Raw genomic sequence first — 19,902 nt, 5'->3', positions numbered from 1 at the left:
ATGTAATTAGAGAACAATGACAAGAATAAAAAGTCTGTACAGGTTCAGTACAGACCCAACTATCCATTTTTTCCCCCAAATATTTTCAATCCAGTCAATTGACTTCATGGATACAGAACCCATGAATACGAACGGCCAACTGTATTCTCAAAGTTAACAAAAAACCCTGGCACTCTGAATACACTGTAATGGAAAATGTCAAGGGTTTATCTAAAAAAAAGTTAACAGATTAAAAAAATGACAACCCTAAGTATTTAAAGAGATTTATTAAATCATCTTATCACAAAGATGGAAACATACAAATTAGAAACATGCAACCATCATCTTCCACAGTCAAGTCAAAATGTCAAATATTTTCTTGTTTCGGCAGATGAAAAATTCAGATCTTATACCCAACTACTTATTCACCCTGAATATTTAAGTCAGTCTTCCTGAAAATACCCAGGGTAGCAAATAACAAAATGCAAACTATTATATAAAGAAAGTGCAGTTAAAAAGGAAACTATGTGGCAAGTACCCCCTTTCCCTTCCCACCCCCAATTAAAGGCAAACAATGGCACTTTGCTCTTGCTTAACCTAGATTGTCTTCAAAAACTATTAAAATGTAAAAGACTTAACAAAAAAACAAAAAGACGTTTAATACATGTCGAAAAAGCTCCTTAGTGTTTGAAAATAAATGCTTAAACAAAAGACAACATATTTTATATCAAACAAGTTTGAAGAGCCCTGAATTGCAGCATTCTGTAAAATAAACAAGACAAAAAGCTGGTATAGGATTTATTGTCAAAGGCAGAATTTCTTCAGGCAGGTAAGTAAGGAGGTGGTGGCTCTTTTTCAGGCATTTTCACGGCCATTTCATAGGTTGGCAAAACGTACTAAAGAGAGGAAAAAAAATGGTATCAGATTTAATTCTCCTTTAAAATTCTTTCTAAGATAATTCAGCTTGCAGACTTTATGCCCTAATTAGGGTTACACAAAACCATAAAGAGCTGAAAAAACTGTTAGCTAAAATGTTCCCGAGTAGATGCGTGAATAAGCTGGAATTTTACCAAGATTACGAGCGAAGGGGAGGTTGGGGAGAGGGAGGTGGGGAGAGGGAGGTGAGGAGAGAGAATTCTGCTTCTGGACAAGGATTCCTAGACAGGCAGGCAGTGGGTGTCACTGCTCTGCCTTCGTTCTAGTGTGACTGATAAAGTGCCAGTGCCAATTACAGTTTAGGTGTTGAGGAGTTGGGTTAAACCATGCAATAGGAAACCTCCAATAAGATGCTAGCTCCTGGATCCTGACTTTCATCACAATCAGCTTGTAGTCAGAAGATCATGAACTCATATCATGTCTTTGAGGGTAACAGGCACAACTAGGCAGTGGAGGAGTGGCATTCCAATCTAAGTGACTCCAAGTGTGACAGCCTGGCCCTAGATGGGCCACATCTATTTTATATGCTGAAAACCTGGGAAGGTAGTACAGCAGCAATTAGAGGGCTGTGAAAGGTAGGCTTCCCCAAAAGACCCATGAAACCACTGTATTCATCTCCCCAGACAGGTCAGCTCCCCCTTTGGATCATATGGATATTTTTTGAAAACAACACAAGTTTCAGTCAACGGGACTCCCCATCCTTAGAAGCCCCAGGCTACATGGGCCTAACACAGTTGTTTCCTGCCTTGTCTCCCCCACAAACACAACACTCATGAGGACCTCTAATGAATAAACCTAACAGCCAAACTGGATGAGACAAGCGACCCATGTACTCAGGATTCCAAGTGGAAAATGTTGAATCCTGTGGATTTTAAGCTGTTCATAAAAGTACCCAGGGTTCATGCCCAAACCACAGGTTACAGCATGAAAGAGAAAGTCAAGCTCCAGGTTCTTCTCTTGGAACAGTCAATAGTGACTGGCGACCTTTTACTCTATCCAACAGTAGCTAACCTGAGGAGGTGCTTCAAAGGCAGGATACACAGCAATCTCTGGCACATTTCGGTTGTTGATGTATTTATAGCAGTTCCAAACACAGTTGATTAGATAAGCCTGGAAGAATAAAAACAAAGTTGACATCTGCTAGAAACTCAACAAACTACCTGCTCCAAAATGCCGGTGACTTAGAATGCTTTCCCCACACGTCCTCAGTGTATAAGGGAACTGACCTCTGTGTGGACCCAGCATAGGCCAGGCCCTTTCCCTACTTGCTCTCATTTAAATGTCACAAGTTTCATCGCCAACATTTCAGAGAGAAACCAGAGATGGAGTTTCAGTGCAGGTCAGCCAACCCACTGTGCTGCAGAAGAAATTCTGGGTTTCTGAACCTTGGGAATTTTAAAAGATTTTCAATACAAATCGTGAACCCCTTTCAAAAACATAAACAGTAGGTCCTTTCACTTAGAGAAGGATCCTGACAGTTACAACCACTCCTTGGAAACAAGACAGAAAACATTCCCTAGAAGCTATCTGCTAGTGTGCCAGAATAAACACTGTCCCCACAAATCCTCCATCTCCTGTGACTTGAAAGGTGATAGGTGGCAAAAAGGTTTAGATTCACGGTGTCAGTCTCAGTCACCCCTAAAGATTGAGTCAGCAACGTACCTTAAAAATGATGAATAAGGCAAAGAACACCAGAACAATGAACAGGAGGCAGCTGGAGTCCAAGGCCAGGAGGTCATCTTTGTAGGGAAAATCAGGCTATTAAAAAAACACACACACATTTACAAGTCAGCCATTGCATTAGCACTTGCTGATAACCTGAAGAGCATCTGAAGAATACAAAGGCACCAAAGTCAAAAGTGATATTTTAACAAAAATGTATAAGCAGAATTTAATCCAAAGTGCTCTTAAGCCTTACACCATTAATGCATGCTAACAATCACTTACAGTACATTTGTTTGATAACCCACAATACTCCGAAAAGTCTAAATTTAGATCATTTTCTGTTTACTTTTCACTATTTTCCATCTTTCTGACCTTTGGAAAAACACTATCACCTATATGGCACTGGAGATCTGTCCCTGTGTCACTTGCATCATTAACTCAGGAGATGCTCAGGTCTACGTAAGTTCTACAGATAAACTACTTCATTTTAACGCTATAAGGGGAAAATTATTTTTCTAAATGTCAATCATTTGTCTCAACTCTCATCAGACAGGGGCAAAAAATACATCCACTGGTTACAATGCCAGGCAAGACATAAGTTTTACTCTTGTTCTACTGAAAAGCACCAGCTATATTCACTTAAATACTTATTCAGCCCTGACTGTGTACAAGGCAATGAGCTAAGTTCAGGGAGAAAGGCATTATAAAAGAATTATTTCAGATTTAAAAGCTAGCCAACAGAGGAAATACCTTCCAGTCTGAGGCACTAAGTGAACAAAACAGAGGAGAGAAAACACCAGGGTCTGTAAAAGGAATAATAAATTTTTATGTTCTTTTCTATAAAGCTAATTTAATTTTTTAAAGTTATGCTTGTTTTTAATGGAAATGTCAACACGAAGGCCTAAATAATTACATTTAAAAAGCAACATAAACAGAAATCCCAGAGGACTGAAAAAAATAGAAAAAAAATTAAAAAGAACCCACCACTCCCCAAACCATAGCCAGGCTGTCTCCTTGGGGGAAAAAGCTGTTTTTTTGATCTTCATCTACAAACAAAAAGAAAAACACAGAAGGTGGCAGCTCATGAGAGAATGCTATGCTAAGGGTTTTATTCAGAAGGCAGGGAAGCACCACTTGAAATTTCTCCACCAGAGATAACATGAGCAGAGAGCCACACAGAAGCCGCTGACTGTGGCTGACCAGGCCAACAGGCCCTGCCCCCGGCCACTCTCTCCAGCCTTCCCACCCTTCCTCTGTGTGCCAGCCACCATGGCCAGCTTCTAGTGCCCTCACTATGCTGCTTCTTGCCTCAATGTCTCTTTTATCTGGAACATTGTCTTCTATACTTTCTCTATCTTAATTCCCATTCAAACTCCTGAGTACAATTCAAATCTCACTTCCCAACCCAGGTTTAGTACCCATGTGATATCCACTCCCATAGTAACCTACAATGGTATATCAGTAACTGTCAACTTCCTGATTCCTTTACCAGGAAATAAGCTCCACTGATGCATCACTATGACCTAGCAGAGCACCTTGCACGTAAGAGGAACCAGCTAATGTTTTCTGAATAAATGAATGATGAATTTGGTGGTGTGGAAAATGGGCTAGGCAGGAAATCTGATAGTGGGAAGAAAAGTTCTGAAAGCACTTTGGAAATGAACTGAGGATGACCCTGCCAATTTTCATCTACCTGGATCCCGTATCTCCTTCTGACCACCTCCATGAAGCCCTCCTTGTCCACTCAGTCCAGAGTTTTCTCTGCCCCCTCCATGTGACATTAATCAAAGTTCCTTATTTGCTGCTGCTGTGACAGCTCACGTTTGTTATCACAGGTAACATCTTCATGTATCTGGACTCCCCAAATATTACGGTTTGCTCACTAAAGATGAGGCAGTTATCTTTATATCCACACCATTCACCAACAGTGCCTAGCAAAGGGCTAAAAACATAATAGGCACTGGAATACTTGCTACAGATGTCTGTAAAGACAAAAAGCTAGTCACTTCAAGAGTGCCATACAGAGTCAAATTATTGTACCTTTGGACATTCAAAAACAAAAGCTGAACTACTAGTTCCACAATATCCATTTCTAGGAATTCTTAATACTGAATTATCCAAATGTATGGTAAGAAATTACTCCATTTTCATCTTGCTAGTTTTGTCACAGTAGCTGAGAGAGCAGAAATAACTATTTTAAGACACTTTTAAAAGCAAGTGGAGTAGTTAAAAATAATATCAAAAGGCTGATTCAGAATTTAAATGTAAACATTTTACTCAAAATGAAAAAAATAAGTTTAATGAGCATACACACTTACTAATTGATCCAGATATTCTTTGATTCTTGGCAAATAGGTGAGAGAACTAATAGCAACCAGGCAACTGAGGACGAAGTCAAAAAGCCGGTAACAGAAGAATGGAATCAGCCAACCCACTTGATACTGGAGAAAAAAATAACAACCACAACATTGTATCACATATAGGAAATTACTAAGCTCCCCTAAGATCAAACTCTGAAAGCTGAAAATACAGTATACTTACAGAAATTGCTCCATAAACCAGCATTGAACTGATTATAAACATAAGAACAGAGACGGCAAAAAGAACACAGGCATTATCTAAGAAAACAAAAACAAAAATCTAATTAAGCTACTTACACAACAAAAAGAACAAAACTTCACTTAAAGCTAGCTTTAAAATATTAAATTTAAATATTTTCAAAACTGGCTATAAAAAGATCTAAGGCCAAGAGGGTAAAAGAAAAAAAATCAAAGACTCAGCATGAAGTAATGAACCTTGAGACACTCACACAAAGCACTTATTTGTTAAATCGCTACAACTCCTCACTGACATGGGTTTAGGATGGCACATGAACCACATTCTCTGCTAGAGAAACAAGTCCCTGTGCCCTCATGGGCCCAGGAGTCTGAAGATGTGCAAACATCATTATAATCCAATGTGTCAAGTGCTAAAACAGAGGCAGAAACAATATGCCTCGCCTGAAGCATCAGGAAAAAATACGAAGAAATGACACAAGATGAGTCTTATGAGGTGAGTAGGGTTTAGCTGGAAGGAATGGCTGGCAATTGCTTAAAAGACAGATGTATTAAACTCAGAATGCTACCTACATTACCTCTTGCCCTAGATAAAATATTACCTGAAATTCAAAGTTCTCCATTAATCTCGCTTCCCCACCCAACCTCCCAAACACTAAAATTCATTGCTTCCTGCACCCTGGTAACTATGTTACACACACTACTTTCTTCTTTGTTCCAACTCTCCATTAATCCATGCTCACTAATTTTTTCACAAAACAGCTAAGTAATCTCAAGCAATTCTAAACTGTGCCTGACTGACTTACTGAGTTTCTCAGCACAAATCTGTAGTTCATTCTGTGACTCTGGACAGTTTTTTTGTTTTGTTTTGTTTTGTTTTGTTTGAGACAGAGTCTCACTCTGTCGTCCAGGCTGGAGTGCAGTGGTGCGATCTCGGCTCACTGCAACCTCTGCCTCTCAGGTTCATGCAATTCTCTTGCCTCAGCCTCCCGAGTAGCTGGAGTTACAGGCAAGCACCATCACATTCAGCTAACTTTTGCATTTCTAGTAGAGACGAGGTTTCACCATGTTGGCCAGGTTGGTATAAACTCCTGACCTCAGGTGATCCGTCTGGGCAGAGATTAAGAAACTGGGGGGGATGGGCATGGCAACCCACACCTGTAATCTCAGTACTCTGGGAGGCTAAAGTGGGAAAATCACTTGAAGCCAGGAATTCAAGACCAGCCTGGGCAATATAATATAGCAAGACCCTATATGTACAAAAGATGTTTTAAAAATTTAAAAAAAAAAAAAAAAAATACTGAGGGCACTAATAATGATGAATGACTAGAACTGCTGAATATTCCCTATTGGGTAAATGTATATATAACCTTTTTTTTTTTTTCCTTTGAGACAGTCTCACTCTGTCACCCAGGCTGGAGTGCAGTGGCACAATCTCGGCTCACTGCAACCTCTACCCCTGGGGTTCAAGCTATTCTCTTGCCTCAGCCTCCAGAGTAGCTGGGATTGCAGGCCTGCACCACACGCCCAGCTAATTTTTATATTTTTAATAGAGATGGGGTTTCACCATGTTAGCCAGGCTGGTCTCAAACTCCTGACCTCAAATGATTCACCTGCCTCGGCCTCCCAAAGTGATGGGATTACAGGCGTGAGCCATATGCCCAGCATTTATATATAATCTTATCACTGGGCAATCATCAGTATTTGGCACTAAACTAGGAATAGTCCTCTTTACTTTTTTCTTAGAAGATACAGGATAAATGTTAAGAATTTAAAGGACTTCCCTGCTACGACATGCAAACTTTCACTCAGAAGAATTCAGGTAAAAACAAAATATGAAATTAAACAGGTCTTATCAAATTTGAAAGCAAAATTTGTAATTCAAATAATCGGCTTTCAAGAGTCTGCTATGGGCTGGGCACAGTGGCTCATGCCTATAATCTCAGCACTTTGGGAGGCTGAGGTGGGAGGGTCACTTGAAGCCGGGAGTTCAACACCAGCCCGGTAAAAGACAGGGAGAACCCATCTCCACAAAAATTTAGCTACTCAGGCAGTGAGGTGGTAGGATCACTTGAGCTCAGGAATTCTGGGTTACAGTGAGCTATTACTGCATCACTGCACTCCAGTTGGGGCAACAAAGTAAGAACTTTTCTCTAAAAAATTTTTTTAAACAAATAAGTAATATGTGATTTTTAAAATGAAGGGCACTGGCCAGGCACAGTGGCTTACGCCTGTAATCCCAGCACTCTGGGAGGCTGAGGCAGGTGGATCACCTGAGGCTGGGAGTTTTAGACCAACCTGACCAACATGGAGAAACTACTAAAAATACAAAAAATTAGCTGGATGTGGTGACACGTGCCTGTAATCCCAGCTACTCGGGAGGCTGAGGCAGGAGAATCGCTTGAACCCGGGAGGCAGAGGTTGCAGTGAGCCAAGATCGCACCACTGCACTCCAGCCTGGGCAACAAGAGCAAAACTCTGTCTCAAAAAAAAGAAGGGCATTTATCCCATTCATGAGGGTAGAGCCCTCATGGCCTAATCACCACCCAAGGGTCCTACCTCTTAGTATCATCACCTCGGAAGTTAAGCTCCAACATATGAATTTTGGAGGGACACATATATTCTAATCATAGAGCTTTCTTCTCCTTTCTATTAGTAGCTACATTTTAAAAAAGTCTTATGAAGCCTGCATATTTTGATTTCAAGGTACATTTTACACATTTCTCAAAAACCTAATAGTCCATTACAGCTTCTGGCTAGAAATGCTCTATTGTAATCCTCACTGAGCATCTCTGAAAAACCCATCAAAATACTTTCTTGTCAGCAAGAATGACTTAAATATAATTTAACTTGTTACCCTTATTATATAACCATTTTAACTTTCTGAAATGTAACTTAAGCATAATCTCATCAATCTTCTAAATAACTAGTGTGTGTGTGGAGAGAGAGACATGTGCCAAATAACATTTTGGTCCACAATGGACTGTACGATGATGGTTCCATAACACTGTAATAGTGTATTTACAGTATTACTATGTTTTTCTATCTTTAGATACACACTTATTTGCCACTGTATGACAACTGCCTACAGTATTCAGTACAGTAACCTGCTGCACAGGTTTTAGCCTAGGAGCTTCTACCACATAGCCTAGGTGTACAGTAGGCTATGCTATCTAGGTTTGTGTAAGTACACCCTATGACGTTCACACAACAATATCACCCAGTGACATTTCTCGGAATGTGTCCCCATCATTAAACAACACATGACTGTATATAAAAATTAGCAGGGGAGTTTTTTTTTTTTTTTTTTTTTTTTCAATTAAACACATACCAGCCATTCTCTCAGATGAATAGTAATTACCGATGACTTCATACTGAATGTTGACAGCTGGCATGGAGTTTGGATGAGTCACTTCCACAGTCAGCAAAATTGCCATCAATAGGTTTACTACCTGGAAAAGGTAACATTCTATCAGTTACATTAATTACCATTATGACACAAACTTAGCACAATCTCAGCACAATCTCTCATATTTAAGATTGTCTTACTTGAAGTAACACAGATATGAAACAGTGGGAGACTAGCTGTGAGATAAAACAATACACAATTACCACTATGAGACTAACTTAAAAATAAATATTTTATAAAGTATAAATAATATTAACCATTTCAGAGATAAGATGTATAACCAATACACTAGAATAAAATTACACAAAAATTAAAACTAAAGAATCATTACAAATGGTTCATGTTCAAAGCTACCTATTTATTCATATACCAATCTCAGAATTTCTGGGTTTGAAGAAGTTACTATTCATCTGTTATATTTATTCATCAGATGCCCAAAACTCCTACACAGCATCTCTCATCTGGTGACAGACAACTCACTATTTCTTCTTGAGCTAGACTCAAATGCTTAAGAGACTTACCAACATTCTGAAAGTCACTTAACTCATCTACTGGTCTTAATTCTTTTTTTTTTTTTTGTGATATGGAGTCTCACTCTGTTGTCCAGGCTGGAGTGCAGTGGTACAATCTCAGCTCACCGAAGCCTTCCCTTCCTAGGCTCATGTGATCCTCCCACCTCAGCCACCCAGTAGCTGGGATTACAGGTGCCCACTACCATACCCAGGTGATTTTTGTATTTTTAGTAGAGACAGGGTTTCACTACGTTGGCCAGGCTGGTCTCTAATTTCTGACCTCAAGTGATACGCCCAGCCCCAGCCTCCCAAAGTGCTGGTATTACAGGCATGAGCCACCACACCCGGCCTTAAATCTACTTTTTGAGATAACGTGCTCTCCCTTCTAAATAAGTGCTCCAATACCTGAAAACAGCCTCCAAATACTGTGTTTTCTAGAACAGACATTCAGATCTTTAAGCCATTCCTCTGACTAGCATGTTTCCTAGCTACCTATTTCCCTTTTGTCTTCCTCTTTACATATGCTCCAGTTTGATGGACATATATTAAAATGAGGTAAGGTCAGCCTGGTCAGAACACAAAGAGATCTCAGTTCTCATACGCTGGCTAACAAATTTCAATTAATGCAACCTGAAGTTGTACTGAGGTTTTTTGTTTTTGCTAGAAACAAGGTCTCACCATATTGCCTAGGCTAGTCTTGAACTCTTGGCCTCAAGTGATCCTCCTGCTTTAGCCTCCCAACATGCTAGGATTACAGGCATGAGCCACCACACCCAGCCTGCACTGGCTTTATAAATTTTCTGAATATCACATGAATATCACTCCCTAAAACACCAAGTTCTTTTTCACACGATTGTGCTAAGCTACCACCTGTACCTGTACAGTTGGATTCAGAGGCTCAAGCATAGGCCTTAATATACCTGTAATTGAGTTTCATCTTACTACATTCTTGCCTATGAAGATTTTCTGGATGTAGATTCTGACACACTAGATTTACTGCCTGTCTCGACTTCCTGAATTTAGGATCAGCATGTAATCAGTATCTCTAAGTCACTAACAAAAGACAACAGGGCTGAGGACAAAGCTGCTAGAGGCTGCCCCTTCCCATTAACCAGCAACTTCTGAATAAAATTGTTTAGCTATTCAGAGGAACATCCTGCTGAAATTCCATCATATCTGATGAATCTTCCTAGTCTCCCAGGGCTGTAAATCCATTTCAAAAGGAAATGAGTTGTGCCTATAGTTGTTGGCCAATCCCTGCAGTATCCCAGGAGGCTTCACTGCATTTAAGTACTCGGAAAGAGTACTGTTAATGACTCAAGATAGAAATCTCATGTAGGATTGGAGTTAGGTTCCTTACCTAACATAGTGAAGTTCACAGAATTTGCCCTCCTTCCCTTTGTGAAAATGTGAACATCTGGAATTTTCAAGGGCTATTAAGTTCCTATCAGTAGTATTTTATTTTTATTTAGTTCGTTTTTGAGATGGAGTCTCGCTGTCGCCCAGGCTGGAGCGCAGTGGCGTGATCTTGGTTCACTGCAGCCTCTACCTCCTGGGTTCAAGTGATTCTCCTACCTCAGCCTCCCAAGTAGCTGGGACTTTTTTTTTTTTTTTGAGACTGAGCCTCACTCTGTCGCCCAGGCTGGAGTGCAGTGGTGCAATCTCAGCTCACTGCAGCTTCCATCTCTTGGGTTCAAGCGATTCTCACACCTCAGCCTCCCGAGTAGCTGGGACTACAGGCACGCGCCATCAAGCCTGGCTAATTTTTGTATTTTTAGTAGAGGTGGGGTTTCACCATGTTGGCCAGGCTAGTCTCAAACTCCTGACCTCAAGTGATCCACCAGCCTCGGCCTCCCAAAGTGCTGGGATTACAGTGTGAGCCACTGTGTCGGCCAGCTATCAATAGTATTTTAAACAAACTATTATATACTTCTCTCCTGTTTCACCTTGAATGATAAATACACAGGAAATGCATTTTCCTTTTATCAGCTGAAGTCATTTCACTAACATCCGCTAGATAAGCAGATCAAGTTTTATCTTTAGGGTAGGTGATCTAAACAATGCCACAATATCAAATTTGGAATCAACCAATATTTATTGAGAATATACTCTATGACATGTGTATTTACGTATATTACTTCACTTATTCCTCACAACAACCCATGAAGTAAGTATTACTAAAGCCCATGTGTAGATGGGGAAACTAAGATTCAGTAAAGCTATATAACTTGTGTTAAGCTTGCTGAGCTGACAGATGGGAGAATCAGGATACAAGTCTGTTTTTTAAGACATCTCCTTCTCAGCACTACATGATTATTAATAACCATTCCCCAGTAACTCCTGTTTTAAGGTGTTTCCCAAAGAAACCATTATCTAAAGCTATACAATGTTTAGACTTTACTCTCTCTGTTCAGCAGCATGCCTCTTTCCTTGCATTGTTCAGAGGCAAGGCAGGTTATCTTTCAGTTCTTGAGAGGACTTACCAGGAACAATCACTTTTGCAAGCTGGCTCTCCCCACCTGAAGGCTGATTTTTTTTGTTGCCCACATTTGCTGCAATGGGTTTTGGCCAGTGTGTGTGGTATATGAGTATGAGCTAATACAACTAGGTGAATTAATTACTGAACAATCAGATATATCTACTAAAACGCTGTACGTTCTGTGTACGGAAATCAGTTTGAAATCAATTAGGCAAACTCTTCTTTGCTAAACACAGTATAGTCACAGTGAAAAAGCTCTCTGCAGTACAGAAATTCCTTTGTCAAGAAAAGCATGCAAACTCAATTACTAAATGAAGGGAATGACATGTCAAAAAATATTTAGGAGTTCTATTTTCCCTTCTTAAATATTTTTATCACATGAAGGATTTCTAAAAATCTCACACCTATAGTCCCAGCTACTTGGGAGGCTGAGGTGGGAAGGATCGCCTGAGCTCTGGAAACCAGCCTGGGCAACAATAGCAAGACTGTCTCTTAAAAAACAAAAAAACTCTTCTCTTCTCTTTTCTTCTCTTCCATGGATAAGTCACACACTCATCCACTATTATCTTCTTTTAGTACTAGAGACACTTCAAGTTTCATTTCACTGTGGGTCATACGACTGAATATTTAAAAAAAAAAAATCACAGGGCTAATCAAAAGGACCAAGAAATGGTGAAATAAATTTCAGAGCTACTTCAAAAAGTCTTTTTCAAACTTCTTTGAGTTAGTTACATTCCATTAGATCACGTCATTTCATTAGAACCCCAACTTAAATCTTAAAGTATTACACTGGAAAACCCATCCTTGTGACTTTAAAAAAAATTTTTTTGTAGAGACGGAGTCTCACTATGTTGTCCAGTCTGGTCTCGAACTCCTGGCCCCAAGTGATCCTAATGCACTGGCCTCCCAAAGTGCTAGGATGACAGGCATGAGCCACTGCTCCTGGCATCCTTTGCTTAAAGATATTCACCAATGAACCTTGTGCTCCTATATAAGCCCTGGTAACTTACCTCTGATTAAAGTTGATATTTCTAAATTACATGTTTAGCTTTTTAAAAAATACATAAAATTAACTGTAGTCTTACAATATAAAATTTCTCTGAAAATATCCAACTATGTACTAACTATTACAAAAATTTATTCCTGATTCATTTCCTTTCACTGTATTCAGAAAAGAAAGTTAATAAAAATGTAATTTAAAAAGAATGATTAAGCTGGGGACAGTGGTGTGTGCCTGCAGTCCCAGCTGGTCAGGTGCCTGAGGTGGGAGGATCGCTTGAGCCCAGTTCAAGATTGCAGTGTGCTATAACAGTGCCACTACACCAGCACAGGCAACATAGCAAAACCCCATTAAAAAATAAAAAATAAAAAAAAAGAGAGAGAGATTAAATTAACTTCTAAACCTGGCAATATGGAGAGGTATAGAATACAGCAATATTTTAGCAGCATGGGCTGTGGATTCACCACTTAATGTGTTAACAGTACTGTAAATTTAACCAGTCAAACCAGGTGGTATGCATTTTTTTGAAAGCTTCCTGTACATCTTACGTAAGTGTGTAAAACAAGAAATCTGTTAGATTTGACTTGTTAACAAAATAACTGTATCAGATCCATGGAAGCACAGGGTCTAGAGAGAGGAATTCTTTGTTTTCTTCTTTCACTGCCACACCTATTCCAGAAGATTCTTTGGAGACTTTAAAAAAAATCATTTTTCAGTTTTCCCACAGTAATTTGCCCAGAGCCAGTATCTACTGAGATAATAATTAAAACAGTGCGTCTGGTTTAAGAAGGCATCCAGATAACGGCTTCCCATGCAGAGAAAGCACCCACAGGAGGGTCAATCTACAGAACTAAGCAAAGTCTGTTATCTGATAAAGATCAAAAGTGACTATCTTTAAAACCTTTTTTAGCCATAAAAAAGGATAAGTTCATGTCCTTCGCAGGGACATGGATGAAGCTGGAAACCATCATTCTCAGCAAACTATCACAAGGACAGAAAACCAAACACCGCATGTTCTCACTCATAGGTGGGAACTGAAAAATGAGATCACTTGGATACAGGGTGGGGAACATCACACACCCACACGGGTGCCTGTACAGGGTGGGAGGGAGGGGGAGGGATAGCATTAGCAGAAATAACTAATGTAAATGACGAGTTGATGGGTGCAGCAAACCAACATGGTACATGTATACCTATGTAACAAACCTGCACGTTGTGCACATGTACCCTAGAACTTAAAAGTATAATTTTAAAAAAAAAAAAAGTTTTTTGCTGTTTACTGTTACATGCAGATACAACTGAGTATTCATAATATTTTTTGGAGGAGACAGTTCATTCAACAAATGTGTAATGAACACCTCAAATGTTTTAATTAATAAGTTAGCCACCACACACATTTTATTTTGAGACAGGGTCTCATTCTGTCACCCAGGATGGAGAGCAGTTAGTTTGATCTAGGATCACTGCAAACTCTGCCTCTCCGGCTCAAGTGATCCTCCCACTTCAGCCTCCCCAGTAGCTGGGACTACTGTGTGTGTATCTATACATACACATACACACATACATATATACACATACACACACATATATATTTTGTATTATATATAATATATATATTATATATATTTTTGTTTTGTTTGGTAGAGAGGGGGTTTCATCATGTTGCTCACGCTGGTCTCGAACTCCTGGGCAATTCACCTGCCTCGGCCTCCCAAAATGCTGGCATTACAGGCGTGAGCCACTGCCCTTATAAAGTAAGACATCACCCTCTTCCCTCCAGGAGAACATCTTGCTGTAGAGAGAAAAATAAGAGAAAAGGACAATCCTACCAATGTGTACTGAGTACTATTTAATAAGTACATACAAGAAGTATCTAGAAACTTTTGCAGGTGCACCGTGGGAAAAACAGATCCCTCTGGCTAGGAAGTAAAGAAAGCTTGGCTGGGCACGGTAGCTCACGCCTGTAATCCCAGCACTTTGGGAGGCCGAAGCAGGTGGATCACGAGGTCAGGAGATCGAGGCCATCCTGGACAATATGGCGAAACTCCGTCTATACTAAAATACTAAAAATTAGTCAGGCATGGTGGTGGGTGCCTGTAGTCCCAGCTATTTGGGAGGCTGGGGCAGGGGAATCGCTTGAACCCGGGAGGCGGAGGTTGCAGTGAGCCGAGATTGCACCACTGCACTCTAGCTTGGCAACAGAGCAAGACTCCATCTCAAAAAAAAAAAAAAAAAAAAAAAAAAAAAAGCTTTACCATGAAAACATGTGAGCTAACCATTAAATTATCTGGACTTGGCAAAATGTGGTTAATGGTTGAAGTTGGGTGATGAATAAATGGGAGGTTTTCGTACTATTTCACTACTTTTGCATGTATGAAAATTTCCTTAACAAAATTTTTAGAAAGTGACTTGGGAGGACAGCAACATTTCAGGGAGAAGGAATAGCATACGCAAAGGTGGAGGCACAAAACTTCCTTTTTTTAAAGAAGGAAACTAACTCAAATATAAACAAGCTATGCTTACTTGAGGTCAGAGGTGAGGGCTGGAAAGGAATAGAACTTAAGGAAATCTGTTTTTACTTCTCTCCCAAACACAGAACTTCAAACTGCTTATGGTTGAGACATTCATGAAAAATTAGCCATATGTTAAGTCTAAGAGATAAAATTATTACAAATGCTCAAAATGTAGTCTTGTAGTACACACCATTAACCACAAAGTGTATCTACTACAGCACACTTTCAAGTCCATTTTCAATTATTCAATAAACATTTGAGCGTATACCTCATAAGAAACTTGTTTAAAATCAACTGGCTTCAAATTCTTCAATAAATGATAGAGAAAACAATTTCAGGAATGCCAGAATTTAAACATGAGCTTATTCTGAAATTTCCTGTTACTTCACCAGGTACACTTCTTTTCTATCTAAAATGCCAAAGGCTAACACTTCAGGGCTGGTACCTCCCTCGTTCTGGCTTTCTCTGTGTCCCACAGCCCTATTTTCCATACAATGAATACTTTAGTATATAGTGTTACAATACTTTAACACTAGACCAGTAGAAGCCGTGGCTAGAAAGCAATGAGACTGTTATCAGATACAGTCACTCAGAGCGAGGGAGAGGGGCACCCCCAAGTTCCAAATGACACAGGGGGAATCAGCATCTCAGAAGTCCAGCCCAGGTAATGTAAAAAGAAACATGAATATTCTCCCATGCAGACTGCGAATTATTGCCTCACCAGGAATCAAGGAAGAGAGTACCTCGACAAGGTAGGTAGGGAGAGAAGTGACATTTAATACTCAGTCATCCCCATATTGTTTCTCTTAGTAAAGTAGCTTCTGAGAACAAAATGCAGTACTTGGACAGGCCCTCTTTGCTTCGAAGTATTATACTACATTTTGGCCTAAGTGGTCTTGTATCATAAGTGTTACATGTCTCCCCAAGTTGGCAGAGACTCTACATTGCTATGGTATTGAAGCTACACTTTTGAAAGTCATCAACAAAACTATAATAAACAAAACTAATGGCCTTTGTCCAGTACTTATTCTGATTAGAATCTGATATTACTGATCATGTTGCCCTTTTCCTCATCACTGTACCATACGTTTTTCATATCTGTGCTTCAAGTTTTTTGTGATACCATAAACATCTTAAGGGCAGATGCTGTGTTAGACAAGAAACATTTGAGAGTCTAGCGCTTGGCAGGTAATAGGAAAACAAAAGGCAAATGACACTGGCCCCTGTCATTTATTCCTTTTATATGTCCACCAAAGCCTTTTACACTGCAGGTGTCAGTAAATCTCTTAACCAATTTAAGACAGGTTAAATGATTTAAGTAGTTTACAATAAAATGTTTTACACTAATCTGAGAAGTCTATGCAAAGAACAGCTATGGCATCTTTTTAAAATTGTGAAACTAAAGCATGGTCTTCAGAGATATGTGAACCCTTCTCATAACAAGGGCTTACAGTAGAGAACAGATGTAAACTCCTCACTCCCTACTTTGAAAGAATAAACGCCCCTACTGAAGTTTTTCTCTCTGCATTTTGAGTTTCCTGTTTGTAGTTCCCACTTTATCCTGCTATTCTATTCATTTTCCAGCTGAACCCACAGCATCAAAACATCTGCCTGAGAAAAAACTGAAAAGAAATACAGCCAATTACATTCGGATGGTTGAAATAGAAATGGTGGTATTCTCTTCTTGAGGAGTTAGGAATCCTTTTTTCTGTGAGTGGAGGGAAGGATCTGACAAGAAACAGGAAGACTAAGACTGCAGGCGAGAGAGCCAGGCCGATGGATTCTCTTAGTTAAATAGGAAAGAAAGTCATCTTCTGGGGGCGAGGAAGACGGAATTGAGTAAGAGGCTTGAGGATCCTCAAGGTATGAATTATTCATTTAGGGAAATAGAAGGCAGAGCTAAGGACAAACAAAAGAAATTAGACCCAGCCCCTCAGCAAAATGGAGACGATATAAAAGGAAGTTGGAAACATAATGCAGCTGATGGTCATTAACTATATTCAGTTAAAGTTGTTTAGTATCGTTTAGTATTCCAAATCAGTTAAAATACAGAACGAAAGAGTCTCTGAGAGAAAATGTGATATAGTTCTATCAATAAAGCGGTATTTCTGAATATAAAAGTATAGGAAACATGAACATAAACTCAGCACAAGCAAACCTACACATTCGTGTTGTTTTTTAAACGTACATCAGAAACAAGACGGTAAAAAACAACAGGGCAGGTAGGAGTCAAGTGGAGTCAGGTGGTCCTCCGGAGGTGGGCCATGAAACAGTATCTGCCTCATTTAAGATGATTCTCATCTGGCGTTTTTCCAAATGCTTACTAACGATTTCAAGACAATGAGTGGGGAGAAGCAGCAAGTGCAGAGAAAACAGATTGTGTCTGGGATAACTCTTCTCCTCTTTTACAGTTAAGTATCAAAAACTGCACAGTATCACCAACGTCACCCACACAACCACATTCTCAAAGTCATTAAAGAAAGTGGCCAAGTCGACCATGTAGGAAGTTTGTCACAGTCTCGGACAAGTCATAATAACCTAAAACTACCTAAACTGAATCCCATATTTGGAAGTCACGGAGAGGTTACGTTTAACGTGCATGGATACTATAAATGGTGAATTAAAAAAGAAAAATCACAAACGTATTACTAGTGAATCACCAGGCAACAACAGTGTCAACTTGGTTAGGGCAAAATCACACGTATCTTGGAACCCAGGAAATATCAGCGTAGGTGGCCAAGATGGAGAGGGCTCTCAATAAAGGTCTGTAAAAACAGCGGATCGGCTACGAAAAGCATCTACTGCGCAGGGAGGAGGCTGCACCAGGACAAAAGCTGGTCAGGCGTCAACTCAGGCATAAGCTATCGCCCCCAAGCGATTCTGGAGACGCAAGAGAGGCGCTGAAACAAAACAAAGTCCAAAAAACACGGACAACGGGTTTACCGCTGGATCTTTCGCTTTCCCAACGGGAAGACCAATGTCGAAACTAGGCTGCATTTATCAAGGTCCGCTCCTAATTATTTCATTAGGGGAAAAAATTCCAGGGAGCACTGGATAGGAGCAAAGGAGGGGCTGCCTTTCAGATCGCAGAAATACAACAAGAGCCAAAACAGAGGAATTCCCACCAAATCCTAGCACCCTCGTCCCTTCGCCTGCAACGCCTCTGCTCTCTCAAGCCCGCTTTTCTCCTCAGATTCTTGCCAAAGAACAATCTCCCCATGCTTACCACCGCCCCCCGCCCCCCACTCCGATTCCGGCACAAGGTTAATTTCCCAAAGTCCCTGGATTTCATGCTGAGTTGGCGCGCCCTAAAAAGCTGCGTCCCTCCAAGTCCCCGCCCCACCCAACACCCCGTTTCCAGTCCCACCCCCTCCGCACCAGGCCCCGCTCCCCAGGCCCCCCAGACATGCGCGCCACGCCCGCCCGCCTTACCATGTACCAGGTCCCCAGGATGATTGTCCCAGTGCGGACATGGCAACAGCCGCAGCACCGGGTACTGTAGAACCGGTCACTGCGGCTCCGTTTAAAAGTCATGGACACCATCGTAACAGGCGGGCCTCTTTCTTGGCGGGGCCCCTGACAAACGTTCTCCACCCGCAGGCAAACTCAAACGGCTCTTTCACGGCCTCCAAAACCCAACGACGCGTCTTCAGGCCAGCCCCCGGCTCAGGCCCCTGCCAGTTTTTTCGCGCCTGCGCACTGAGCGCAGCGACTTCGGCTTACCCACCCCTCTTCCTCCACACAGGCCAATGGGGAGCGGAAGGCTGGATGGGCCGGACTTCTGATTGGAAAAACTTAGAGATTGACAAGACCTCACGCCCAATTAGAAGTGCAACTCGCCTCAGCGAGTCTCCGCCTGTTACGTGAGGGCAAGGGCTGGCTCTTGGGCCTAGGATAGATGCGGATAGGTATAGCCTCGTAGTTCACTATCCCCGAGATGAGACCCGCAAGAAAAGAGGCATTTAATGGGAAAAGGGAGACACGAGACAGCGCGGATGGCAAAAAGCGGGCACAAGGGGCTTTTCTGAGCAATGTGTGCCACGTACTGCTTGGGAAGCGTCACAGGCTGATAACGTGACCTTTGCGCGCAGCTCGATTATTGCGCGGGCTGGGGGCGGGGCCTGCGAAGAAGGGACCGGGCCAAGCCCAGCCTGGAGAGGTCCTCGGTCCTGTGGCGGAAATGGGAGGCTGCTTGGAGGAGTGGAGGGACTGGATTAACACCCTCCCTTCCCTCCGAAGCCTCCTTGGTGGGGGCGAAGAAAGACCATCCAACCCTGCTAAAGGCAAAAAGATTAAGGATACATGAAAACAAAATAATGTGTAAGAACTGCTTAGCTGCCGGATTTTTAGAGATGAGTGATTTTTTTGTAGGGAAAAATTATGAAACACGTTGAAATGGACAAAAAATTACTGAATGTCTTCAATGAAAAAACAGCCATAGTTTGGCACACCGAACCGAGCATTCTGTTACTAGGGGGGCTGTCCGCCTTTCTTTGAGGTGCTTTGCAGAACTCTGTAAGACCCCCTCCACCGGACTTGATGTTGTATCTTACCCCTCCTTGGGAAAAGCCATTTTGCATCGATTTGTAAATTCATTCCCCAGTCCTGATGCAACAATATAGTTGGGTGCTTTGAATTCTGCTTAGAGCTGGTTCTGACGGCTTACTGGTCCCCTGGTTAATGAGTAAATAAATTTTTTACACGTGTTCGTTTTGCATTTGTTTAAGACCTGTGACTTTACCTTTTAAAAATGTATTTATCATTTAATGCTTTGGTAAACACACTTCTTTTCAGAGAATAGAAAGGGCTTCCCTTCTGCCAGGGCATATTCTTAGCCAGAGACCACAATAATTC

General features: G+C 41.0%; 1 protein-coding gene across 2 annotated transcripts in view; it reads right to left on the bottom strand.

The window, feature by feature from the left end:
• Positions 1–247: 247 nt before the first annotated feature.
• Positions 248–19,902, bottom strand: part of LAPTM4A (lysosomal protein transmembrane 4 alpha) — a 108,608-nt gene continuing 88,953 nt past the window's right edge. Inside the window, exons 2-8 of one of the 2 annotated variants that reach the window (XM_050754187.1) lie at positions 18,481–18,691; positions 8,467–8,587; positions 5,122–5,198; positions 4,899–5,021; positions 2,578–2,673; positions 1,927–2,025; positions 248–875 (exon numbers count right to left, since the gene is read on the bottom strand). In XM_050754187.1, coding sequence (XP_050610144.1) covers positions 801–875; positions 1,927–2,025; positions 2,578–2,673; positions 4,899–5,021; positions 5,122–5,198; positions 8,467–8,587; positions 18,481–18,591 — 702 coding nt within the window. In that variant the 5' untranslated portion in view covers positions 18,592–18,691 and the 3' untranslated portion in view covers positions 248–800. Of the gene's footprint in view, positions 876–1,926; positions 2,026–2,577; positions 2,674–4,898; positions 5,022–5,121; positions 5,199–8,466; positions 8,588–18,480; positions 19,122–19,902 lie in introns of those variants that run through there. The other variant, XM_050754186.1, reaches the window with a different exon arrangement.

This window comes from Macaca thibetana, chromosome 13 (assembly GCF_024542745.1).
Source record: "Macaca thibetana thibetana isolate TM-01 chromosome 13, ASM2454274v1, whole genome shotgun sequence".
Classification (NCBI taxonomy): Eukaryota; Metazoa; Chordata; class Mammalia; order Primates; family Cercopithecidae; genus Macaca; species Macaca thibetana.
This window is presented reverse-complemented; position numbering and strand designations above follow the sequence as displayed.